The sequence below is a fragment of the Heloderma suspectum genome, chromosome 17 (genome assembly GCF_057233095.1).
Source record: "Heloderma suspectum isolate Gila_16-S chromosome 17, 16-S_ref, whole genome shotgun sequence".
In the NCBI taxonomy this organism is placed as follows: Eukaryota; Metazoa; Chordata; class Lepidosauria; order Squamata; family Helodermatidae; genus Heloderma; species Heloderma suspectum.
Genome location: NC_139474.1, coordinates 17,399,361 through 17,411,721, shown reverse-complemented (window position 1 = coordinate 17,411,721; position 12,361 = coordinate 17,399,361). Strand labels below are relative to the sequence as shown.

Genomic DNA, 12,361 nt, shown 5'->3' with positions numbered 1-12,361 from the left:
ATCTCCCCCCCCACGTACCTCGCATGATGGCACCGGCCTGCGGGGAGGGGGCTCCCAGTGGTTTGATCCAGCAACACCTGCTCTGCTCTGGGTACCAGCTGCAATGAACAAGCTGAAGTGGCTTTGGGGTGGGGCGGAGGGGTCCAATTTCCTTTTTTAAAATACCCAGCGTCAGTAAGGGCACATCCAGCTGACACAGGGCATCCGAAGAATGGCACTGCCGTCGGCCAATCAGAAACTCCAGTGGTTGTTTTTTGGGGTGGGGGAAGGTGGAGTGTGTGTGTGTGTGGGGGGGAGAGAAGACGAGAGAAACTGACAACAGTGAGGTGGAAAGTTCCAAACCCACAAAAAACGAAAAAGAGAAAAAGAACAAAGCGGCCACAAGAAAGAATGAAAGAGAGAGAGAAAATAAAAGTTTCCACTTGCATAATGGGGAAGGGGTGAGAGGGTCTAAATCTGACAAAGAGCTCACAAGCAATATTGGTGTTGCAGGCTGGAAATGCTCAAGTTCAAGGAGAAGTCCCACTCAGGTCCCACTCTGGAGGCAGCCACCAAGAGAAGACTCCCAAACCCAAACGCTCCCAAAAGGCACACCCCTAAACATGTAGTGGGAACGGAAGCCGGGAATCCTGGCTCCAGCCAGCTTGAGCTCCCCGCTTCCCACGGAGTTTGGGAGATTCCAGCAAGAACAGCTTTCAGCTGTAGAATGCAGACTGGCTCGCTGCTTTGAGCAATCTGAAGACGTTCTGCTTCTAGGCACCAACTGCACGAATTGAGCTGTGTTGGGGCTTGGGAGTGAATAGCTGGGGACCATGTCTCATGGAGTGCATAGACTAGTTGACTTTTGGTCTTGCTTATCATAGAATCATAGAATAGTAGGGTTGGACCAATCATCAGCTTGGTCTGATGATTCCCACCAATTCCCGGTGCATACCCAGACACAGTCACTACCAAGACCCAGAGAAGCGGAGCTGTGAGCTTTTTTTTAAAGATAGATTTAATCAACTGAAACTGCCTAGATTAATCAACTGAAACTGCAGCTGACTAGTCAATGGAATTACACTACCGCTCAGTGTTGTTGTTGTTTTTAAAAAAAATTCTATGCAACCTAAGCTGCTCAGAATGAATGGCAATTAAATAGTGAACAAACAATTCAATAATAAAAGAACACATTTTTAATTGGTGAGGGGTATTTCGAACGGTTGCAGCAAGAGACTTTTGACCCTTGGATCGCCCCAGCAGGCTGCACTCCTGCTGCTGCATCCCCGAATTCGGCACCAGTGGCAATTTCTTTTTGAGTTTGCCACCAAATTTCAGTAACAAACCATTATGGAGGGGTAAAATGAACACATTTTGCTTGTTTTCAAGCTAAATTTGTCCATTTTACCTTTCTGTAGCGGTTGGCAGACAGCCAATTAGGGATGTTGGAGGAATCCATTTGCGGGGGTGGAGCTTGACATGTTTTCGTCAGTTCGACACCCCCCCCCCCCGGACTTTGGTCCATTTTCTGCTAACTGGTCCGGCTCACTGCAGACCGAGTCGGGCCAGTTAGTGGATTTTCCGTGTTTCTTTATTTGCGCAAATTATGGCCGAATTTTGCGCAAATTTGCGCAGAGCGCATGAAGTACGTCTATAATTTACACCAACAACAGCTGCAATTTGCGCAAATCTCTATTTGTGCAAATTGCGTCCGATACCAAAAAAATCTGCAAGAAGTCCCCGGAGTTGAGGAAACCCTGTGGCTCAGCTCGCAAATCCAAGTTGAGGTGGGTACCCTGTGGAACTCTGTCAAGCCCCCAAAAGGCCAGATTTCCAAGTGATGGACATCCCTATTGCTGATATTTTCCCCGCTGTGAATTTTGTATCCTGCGCGTAGCCCACCGCTGCTTCAGGGAATGCGTGTCTATCCTTTGAAACCACTTCCGCCAAGAGACGTTTTCTTTTTCAGCCCTGGTGTGTTTAACGATGGTGGTAACAACGGCCAGTACTTCTACGTGACTAAATGGCATGTTCTCCTACATTGCTTTCAGTAACTCAAGACATCCGTTGTCCTCCGTTAAATACGCTCATTTAAATGTAATTTTAAAAAAAGTCAGCTTATCGGTTCTAAGGCCGATGATGGATTCATCCAATTCTATAATCCACAAACAGCATTCGGGAGAATTTGGGAGATGTCCATCTGGGGCCATGGTGGTTTTTCCCTTCCTTTCCGAAAGATCTTGGCTATACATGGGCAAGACTCAACTCTCCCTGCCTGCTTTATCGGGGTCGTTCCGCCACCGCAAGCCATGACGCATGGAGAAGACGCTGCGTTTCCACGTATGGCCCCTCGCTGAGGGGCCGGCAATTCCAACCGCGGCACGTCAAGCGACGGGTAGAGAAAAACGTTCTGCTCATCGGTGTGCTGCACGCAGCAGGATGGGGTTGTACCACACACAGAAGTGTTCCAGGCACCAAATAGAGGGGAAATTACCTCTCCCCCCACCCCGGCCTCAGGCGTGCCCCCTTCCTCACCCACAGAGGCACTGAATGTGGAAAAAAAGTAGGTGCATGACTGATGAAAGGAAGTAACTTGATTCAGTGCGTGACGGCAGAACTTGCAAAGACAAGAGGCCATGGTGGCCACTCACACATTGGGAAAATACATGGAGGGTCGATTGGCCAAGACGGGTTCTGTATGGTCGGAAGGAGCGCACCTCCAAATACCAGATATGCTGTTGTCAAACATTTATTTATTCCTTACATTGATACCCAACCCTTCCTCCCAGGAGCCCGAGGTGGCATACATGATCTTCCTCCCTCTTTCTATTTTATCCTCACAACAACCCTGTGAGGTAGGCCAGGCTGAGAGTCAGTGGGTGGCCCAAAGCCACCCAGTGAGCTGCATGGCCGAGTGAGGCCTGGAGCCTGGGTTTCCCCCAGTCCCAGTCCATAGCTCTAGCCTCACTGGGAAGGCGATTTCGTGCCCCGCTTGCTGGCGTGTGCCCAGGTGTGCCTGGATGACTGCAGCTCTCCTGTGCATCTGTGCCACCTGTTCATGCTTGAAAGCCGCTGACTGCAAAGGAGGTGAGAGCCAGCGTTGCAAAGTGGCGGGAGTCACACAAGCCAAATAAGCTGCACTTAGCACAGGGGGCCGCCAGGCTGGGCACCACTCGCTCCAGGTTGCCAAGAGCTTTCCAGACCCCGAGCCAGATATCCTTTGCCAGCTACGCTATCCCAAACCTCTGCAACTGGAGACAGAAGACAACCGGACTTCTCCATGCAAGATGCAAGCCTTACCCCTGAGCAAAAGCCCCCAATCTCCTGCACCTGATCTGAACTCTGGGGCCACAGAAGACCAGCTTGCCAAGCGGTTACACACACCACCAGGCTAAGTTGCTATTGGGTAAAACAGTTGCCTGCACCCCCTCAGAGATGGGGGTGTAAGTGAGGGGTGGGAGAGAGATCTCGTAACTTCATGGACTCATTCCACTGAAAATAAAAGCCATCCTCCTCCAAACGAAACCAAAAAAATCAAGACATTGTACTCACACGTATGCGTCTTCTTCATTGCTGCAGAGCCTGAAATCAAGGGAGATGGAGAGTTAAAATAAATTCTTTTCTTTGTGGAATAAATGAGCAAAAGCAAACATTAACCATTGGATGGATATCCCCCCACACACTATTTTTCATAGATGCTACTGTGAAACTCTCAGACCACATCCCTGGCCTTTTATTGGCCAAGCTGCTGTGATGTCACAGAATGAACGCCGGCAAACGGTGAAAGGTAAGGCTCAGTCATGGAATATGAGTGAGTGGCCCAGCTCCTCCAAGGGATGGGGAAAGGACAGTTTGGTTGGAAAGAAATTTGCACAGGGTTACAAGGACGTGAGACAGGATGGTGGTTAAATGGAAAGGAAGGTGCTGTGTGGTCAGCGAGATTCAAGAGGTAGAAGAGGCTAAGGGATGGGAGGTGTGAGGCTAGATGGCCGAGGGACAGAGAAAAAAGAAAGGTGAGAACAACTCAGTGAAGAAGCAGAGGTCTGCTGTGGCAGAATGGAGTCAAGAGTTGGGGTTTGACATGGCAAACCCCATGTCAGAGAAAGGAGTTCACATTTCTACAAATCCAACCTGCGTATCCAACCACTTTTTCCGAGTCACCCGGATTCTGCCCACCAATCTGTCACTTTGGGGGGTGTGTGTGTGTGCGTGTGTGGAATTTGCGCTAATCTGCATTAGCGCATTAGCGCAAGTGCGCAGTAGCGCTAATATGCACTTGCGCTAATGTGAATTAGCAGAAGCACAACAAAATTCTGGTTTTAAAAATCCGACTCTGTCGATGAGCGGATGACAGAAAGAAAGATGCCTGAGAATCTACAAAAGACAGACGGAACGGATTTAACAGAATCCATACATCCCTAGGCAAAATTACTTGGGGGAGTGGCGGCGGGGGGAAGATGAGACAATTGTTTTACAGGGCAAAGAGCACAGGAAGTTGAAGTGTTGCAGCCTAATCTTTTGGCCACAAGAGGGAGCCAAAAATCCCCCAGAAATCTGAGTTTTGTCTTGTTTTAGTTTCATGGTGGAGGGAGAGAAACGGGACAAAATAGCCAGCCTTACATTTCTGATCAAGAGGCTCTAACCCATCAATCATCCTTTGCTAAAAAGCGAAAGAGTTCAGTTGCAACACATCCTCTCATCTGCAGTAAAAAAAATAAAAAAATATATATTTATTGTGTTTCTACACCGCCCTTCTGGAACCAACCAAAGCAGTTTACAAGCATTCAGAAAAGAAAAATCATAAATAAGAACAGAGCGAAACATTAAAACTAAGTTTTAAAAGAGGCCATCTGCCTAGTCCCAGTTTTCCCTCAGCAGAGTCCCTTTCTGCGTTTGCATTTATATTTTTAATTCGAGAAGTTCGCAACATTCTATGTGCAAACTATTAACTTACATTTAAATGAACAAAGGGCAAGGCTGGTTAAATCCAGCTCCTTCTAGCCTCCCCAGCTGGGTGCTCTCCAGGTGTCGTGGACTCCAAATCCCATCAGCCTCAGACAACATGGAATCTTGGGAGTTGCGGCCCAAAATGTCGGGAGCGCACCAGGTTGGAGAAGGCTGAACTAATCACTTCCCTGGATCCAACCGTCACAGATAAACAGCGTAGAAAGCCACTGAGACGCAACGAGAGAGAAAAACCTTGTAGGCCGTACCCGAGCGAGGATTTTGCCTTTGTGAGCTAATCGAAAGATCCACCATGGTGGCTAAGTCGGGACAAAGCCGATTAACTATTTCTGCTCTTTGTCTTCACCCCTTTATCTCCAGGGCTATTTATAACCACGGCTGGATGCTCTCCGCACATCCGCAAACACATGGCACAGAGCACAGTAGCCCAAGAACCCCAGTTGTTCCCATTTTTTTAAAAAATGAAGCTGCTAGTCCTGAAGGACATGGACAGACTTCGCAAATGAGCTGTCAAAATTGCACATCCGTGATCCAACGCGGAACTTGGCCTCCCGAGAACCGCAATTGTTGCCTTTTATAAAAACAACAAATCTGAAACACACACAAGCTTCTGGTCCTCATGGTCACAGGGACTTTGCAAAAGAGTATCTACTGAAAGCTCAGAGGTTTGGGAAGGGGGAGGACGATGCAGGCAGGGCTGTCAGCAGAGTAAACTATAGTTATAGAGTAAATTTGTTGACTTTGCAGAATGAATCAAAATGTAATATAAGTTTTGTCTGTTTTGTGTATTTATATTTTTTGTATGCTTGTTGTAACCATTGGTTTAAATAATAAAAGATCTCTCTCTCTCTCTCTCTCCCCCCCCCCCCAGTAGAGATGGGGAGGAATGCGTTGTATGAGTTCTTCAGAGTGACCATTTCATGTATTTATTTATCTTGCTTTTCTGTCCAGCAAAACATACAGCAGCTTACAAAACTAAAAATATGAATAATACACACTCATCCTAATACCCAAATCATTTTAAGACAGCAGCACTTAAAACCAAATCCAAAACTGTAGGATGAAAGCCAAGCACAGCAAATGCCAAAAAAACACCCCCACGCAGACCCAAAGGCTTGCTGAAAAAATTGTTTTCCACCCAGCATCTGGATATTTAAAGAGAAGCTACTTTTCCTCTCGGTGCTGTAGCACCACCATGACTCCCTCTATTTCCAATGATCAGGCAGTGAGTGTCATTCCTTATGTAGCCAACACCACCAGTCACACAGGAGAGGGAGGTGAACCCCATGTTAGCAGAAGTAACAAAAACAAAAGTTTTAGGAAGAAACCTTGAAGGGCTGGGGGAACTGCCATCCCCCTGAACAGTCCCTATGAGAGCTGAGCATGTTCAGTGGCCACTGGGGGTGGGGTGGGGGTGGGGGAGGAGAGAAAACATGGTGGGAGCAGGGACATAATGGAGTATTGTGGAGAAGAGCATGGCCTTCTGTGTACTGCAACATTTTGTTGCAGTGTGCTTGCAAGCAACATAAGCAAGGGTTCGTGTTTTGCAGTGCTCAGGGTGTTCGATGAGGGCCGGGGATAAGGAGACACTTTTCTTCCTTTCTTCTTCCTTTTCTAACTAGCACCCAGTGGGGTCACATCCAGTGAAGCTGAATGGTGGGAGATTCAGGACAGACAAAAGGAAGACGCACGGGCCACAGTTAAACTGTGGAACTCACCACCACAAGATGGAGTGAGGGCCGCCAACCTGGACGGCGTTAAATTGAGATTAGATAAATTCATGGAGTTTCAGGAGACCCATGACAACTAGTCATGCTGGCAATATATCCCCTTCAGTATCAGAGAAGGGTCCTTTAGCAAGAAAAGGGGCTTTAGCTGGAAGGGTACAGAGGGCTTCATTGAAACTGGAGCTGAGCCAAAGAATCTGATGCTCAGACCTTGAACACAAGTAGTGAATGAATTCTGCAAGTTCCATCCCAACACCCCAATTTTACCCAAATCATGCCACCCTCCCTTATAACCTTCTAAAGACAGTAACTCCTCCCCCCCGGCCCTGTAATTCAGGTTCTACTCTGAAGGAAAGAGATGGTCATCCCAGGCACGTTTGAATCACACCATGTTTTTTTTGGGAGGGTGGGGGGAATAGAGGCTGATCATCTTGCTGCTGCTTCCACCTAAATTCAGATTTGTACATACTTATTAAGAGAGTTCTAAACATGGCAACCAAACTGTCCCACTCCTATGTGTTTTTCTATTACCAGCTCCTTGTAGGATGACTGTATGTTTAGGGGCTAATTTGGCCTCCGAATCATCATCGTAGTGGTTATTTCTACAGCTTCGTCAGAGTGCAGAGATTCAAAAGCGGGAGAGAGAGAAAAAAGAGAGAGGTCTCTGCCCTCTAGGAACTTCCAATCTAGATGTCAACAGAAAGAGAAAAAGGAGGAGGAGGAGGAGAGAGAGAAAGAGATGGCCAAGAGAAAACATTTCTGAGCAAACACAGGTACACGCACATTAATTCCATTTTGGTACAGGAAGACGGTCCGGAAATTAAGTCACACAGCAGTGTTATGGATTTGCTCTCTGATGACTGTGAATGGGTTCATCGCTAATGGCTTTGTCCTAAAGGGATTCTTAAATAAAGGATGTGTTCCCTCTCATTATATTTTTTATATAGCACCATCCACATGTGTGTCACTTTAGAAAGCACGAGGGGACAGATCTCAGCCCCAAAGGCATCACAATCTAGAAACTGACCCAAGGGAGACTACAGAGGGAGGGAAATGGAGGCAGGGAGAAAACCGGGAAAGAGCAGAAGGTTAGTTCAGTTATAAGCACTGAATCTCTTTTTGCGTCTGCCTAGTCTAGCATCCCAGGCAACACTTATATGGCTGTCTTTCTCCCCCTCTCCCCAACAGCAGGAACATTGGAAGTACGGATGTATGAGAAATTCGTTTCAGTTCGTTTCTGATCAGGATTCACCTAGTTTGCACCTTCCAGACCGAACACGGACTCAAACGCAAACTGCGGTCGATGTCCGTCCATTTCCGATCATTTGCATCCTAAATTGGTTGCCCCTCATTTTCACGGGATGCTGCATTCCAACATTTTGAAAAATTATTATTTACCGCCTGCCTTTTTCCCTTTTGCAAGGAACCTGAAGCAGCTTCCTTTGAACTCCTCCTCCTCCATTTTATCCTCACAGCAACCCTGTGAAGAAGGTTAGGCTGAGACTCAGCGACTAGCCCAAAGTCACCCAGAAAGAGAAAGAGAGAGAGAAAGAGGGAGAAACAAATCCTCTCTTTCCACTTCGTTCTTGCTGGCCGAATTTCTGATGAGAAATCCATTTCTTACGAGAAACCTATCAGCAAAAAAAAAAAAAAAGCTTAGAACAAACCAGAGAGGGGGTGAGTGAAAAGACAGTGCTGATTTAGGGCTGAAACCGGCCCCACTTCCTCTAAACAAGCCCTCTCTCCCCTTCAAATCCCCCCTTCTACTCGCCTCTCTCTCTCTCCCCCTGTGTGTGGAAGAGGTTTAAATAAGGAAGTGTGCTGTCGCTAGGGGAGTCACGGCCAGATCCAACAACGCCTGTCCTCGCCTGAACTCCATGGTTACATAACTCAGCTACCAGGCCTTGGCAGCATTCCAGTCCTCAGCGGGAGGAAGGCGCTCAAGCAAGCTGAACTGAGCCAACACCAGCTGGGGAGTGGTTTTCCCTTCTCCCGATCCAAACGGGAGAAGAGGAAGGGGGAGGCTGGAGGGAAGGGGTACGAGACGGCTAGGGGGGAAATGGTAATCCCCTCCCTGCCAGTTCTCCGTCTCTCCTTGCTTCCCCCCCTCCCCTCTTGAAGGGCCCTGAAACGCCAGTTCTCCCTCTGCGCTCGGGGAGCGATAGACGCCACTGACTCAGCGGCAGCGGCCTCCCTTCAGGAGGGTAGGGCTGCTGTTCCAAACTGGAATCGATGGCTTGGCACAAGGATGAGGCTGGTGTTGGGGTGGAGGATCCCAGCTGGTTTCCGTTTATATACCAAGCAGGGGAAAGGGGAGAGGGGGAGAAAGACAGCCATAAAAGCGTTGCCTGGGGCTCAAATCTTGGGGCTCGCAAAAAATCCCGGCGCCCCAGACCGGGTGGCCTGAGCCACGTGCAGGGCGCCTCCCCGCCCCAAGCGGAACGCAGCACGGCCGGGGGTGCGGTACGCCATCGTGTTGACTTTGCCGAATCTCCCCGCAACAGCACAAACTGGGGGAAGTCGTCGTGGCAGCTGAACACCACGCCCAAAACCTGGGCGGCCCCCTTCTAAAGGGAAGCGGGGGGCGGTTTCGGGGAGGGGGGAGATTTGTAGGGCCAGAGCAGCAGGAGGGAAGGGAGAAAGGAAGGATGCTTAAGCTATTCTCCTGCTGGTTGCTTTTCTCTTTTCTCTTTTTTTCTTCTCTTGCTTCACCCACCACCTCCGCTCTTGTCTGGAACCTTTCAAGAAGGGAAGAGGTTTGGGGAGTTCCAGTGGAAAAGCCACTGGGCTCCTTACGCATTCCAGATGATCTTCAGCTGGAATTCCTTATGCCCTTTTCTTCCTGATGGGGTTTGAACAAGGGTTGGAGCGGAGAGAGAAAGCAGCCCAGGGGAGAGTTGTGGCAGAAAAGCGGGAGATGGGGAGAGGGTTAAGCAGACCTTTTCTTGCTGCTTCGCCACTGCAAATAACTGCCCACCTCCCCAAAGAGGGCTTTTTCTTGCAAGTAGCCCGGGGAGGGGAGAGGGGAGGGTCAGTTATACACGATGTCCACACGATGCATCATCTGCCCCATAAGGTTTACATGCCACACTCCCTAATACTCCAAACAGCTTTGCAACTCTCCACCCTGGACAGTTAGGAGGGACCCTGCTGGCTCCATTTTGGGGGCTCCACGAATGGCGACCGATTCCATTTTTACACCCCCGCCTGGCCCCTGTTTTCATTGGGTGACGTGTGCAACAACACAGAATACCTGACAATACGAAAGACCTAAAACGCACCTGGCTTGTTGGGTAGGAACAGACCTCAAAACATTTGGGGTGGGTGGGTGTGTATGGGAAATAGAAAACACTGCCGATATTAATGAGAGCCAGTGTGGTATAGTGGTGAGAGTTTTGGACTGGGAGCCGGGAGATCCGGGTTCTAGTCCCCACTCAGCCATGGAAGCTCACTGGGTGACTTTGGGCCGGTCACAGACTCTTAGCCCAACCTACCTCACAGGGTTGTTGTGAGGCTAAAATGGAGAGGATTACGTATGCCGCCTTGGGTTCCTTAAGGAGGAAAAAGGTGGGATATAAATGTAATAGACAGACAGACAGACAGACTATCAGGGCCAAACTGGCACCAGGCCCACCCAGAGGGTTTATGGCAGGGGTGGTGAACCTTAGGCCTGCGGGCCAAATTGGGCCCTCTAAGGTTCTCCAGATGACCACACCCCCTTTCCCCTGACCTCCAATTGTCTGGTTTCCCAGCTTTGGTGTGTTTTTTTTACTCATTGTAAAAGTCTGGAATGCCTCTCCTAAGGCTGGTACAGGCAGTATGAGCTTTAAGGGGAAACATGCTGGTCTTTAGCCCCCGTCCCCTTTGTTTCTTGCCCACACCACTCAAATGTGGCCCCTGAGAGCTTCTCTGAATTCAGCCAATAGGTGAAAGACGTTCAGCATGCCTGGTTTGAGGTACCTGGGGCACTGTGCGTGGTGGGGGCACCTGCCATGGCCCCATACAAGGACCCATGTGTTTGGGGGTTCTGGTAAGCAACATGGCTGCAGAGAGCCCACGGCAGTATGCACAGGAGACCCCTCTCCCATGTGGCAGCCCTGACCGGCACGCTTGTCTAAATAAGAACCATCAGCAGAGTTCTGCTGGATCAGATTGAAGGTCCTTCTAGTCCAACAGTCTGTTTCCCCACAGCGGCCACCCAGGTGCCCCAACGGGAAGCCCACAAGCCGGACACGAGGGCCTTCTTGGTGGTGGCCCCCCAGTTCTGGAATGATCTCCCCACTGAGGCCTGCCTGGTGCCAACATTGTCATCTTTTCGGCGCCAGGTTAAGACCGTCTTTTCACAGGCATTTGGCAGCATATGATGAGTTTTAATCAGCTCCCAGATTCGTCTTATGTCTCTGGCAGAGTGCTTGAAGTGGTTTTTAGATATATGTTGTCACCGCGTGTACTGTCTGTTTGTGGGTTTTTATGTAAATGGTTTTTAAACTTTGTAGGCTGCATCTTTAATGGTTTTTAATATTTGTAACCCGCCCAGAGAACTCCAGCTATGGGACGGTATAAAAACGTAAATAATAATAGCAGCAGCAACAACAACCCCTCCCATTACTGGGGTGACCATTTACGCAGCACCCCCAACGTGGACCAAACAGGACGCAGACCTGCGTAACGTTTGCACCTGCTAATTGATATGCACAGACGAACCAGTGGAAATAATTGCTAGAATTCAGCGATTAGGGGACCAGCCACAAAGAAGCTCTTTCTCTTGTGCACGGCAGCCTCGCCGATCTTTTCTCTTGTGCACGCCAAGCTCACTGGGCCTTCGAGGAGGAACCCTGAAGCTGATTCTTAGCTGCTGAGATCTACCTCGGGGTCCTTCTTGAGCGCCCGCCATTCTTCACTCCAGAGCTGCCCCCCATCTGCTCTCCTTGTCGGGGGGGGGGAGGTCCATTGGGGCAAAGGCTCCCCCATTGCAGTCCCATCGCAGTCTTAGCGTACGGGCAGGATTGCACGGGTGAAGCCGTTCCTTCAGAGCACTTGGTCCCAAGCGGATTGTGCAAGAGGCAGAGGCGGCGTTCAAGACAGCTCAGAACCCAAAGCTCCTGTGACATCATAGCAGCCAAGCCAATGACTGCAGGCTGCTTGCAAAGGCCAAGAACACACCAAAAAAAGTGCCAGCATTTCTTTCTTTCTTTCTTTCTTTCTTTCTTTCTTTCTTTTAGTTTAAAGCTCTTATTCTGCCAGGAACTCAGCCTTAGGAGAGGCATTTCGAGCTTTTTGGAATGGGAAAAATGGCACAAAAGCCAAGAAACCGCCCATTGGCGGTTGGGGGAAGGTATACGGAAAACTGGGGCACCCGTGAGAGCCAGATCGGGACCCGAGGTGGGCCAGATCCACCCTTTGAAGGAAGGGCCAGTTGAAAATACAACAAAACATTAATAATGGCCTATGTTTCAACGGGAGTTCCCTATCCCCTTTGACCTGGAAACCATTTCACAGAATCCTAGATGGGTGCGCGTGCGCGCGTGCATGCGTGGTGGTGACAGGCAAAAGCAGATATGCACTGATGCGGGAAAGGTCTTGAATTTGCTTCCTTCCATGCTCAGAGGTGTGTATAACACAGGCACCCCCCCCTTCAGCAGAGATGCTTTGGGCTTACGCAAAGACACACCCAGGTTGGCTGACGGCAA

General features: G+C 49.3%; 1 protein-coding gene across 2 annotated transcripts in view; it reads right to left on the bottom strand.

Annotated features, from left to right (window-relative positions):
• RORC (RAR related orphan receptor C) overlaps positions 1-12,361 on the bottom strand; it is a 94,945-nt gene that overhangs the window by 55,094 nt on the left and 27,490 nt on the right. Inside the window, exon 2 of one of the 2 annotated variants that reach the window (XM_084824162.1) lies at positions 3,532-3,561. In XM_084824162.1, coding sequence (XP_084680288.1) covers positions 3,532-3,561 — 30 coding nt within the window. Of the gene's footprint in view, positions 1-18; positions 492-3,531; positions 3,562-12,361 lie in introns of those variants that run through there. The other variant, XM_084824161.1, reaches the window with a different exon arrangement.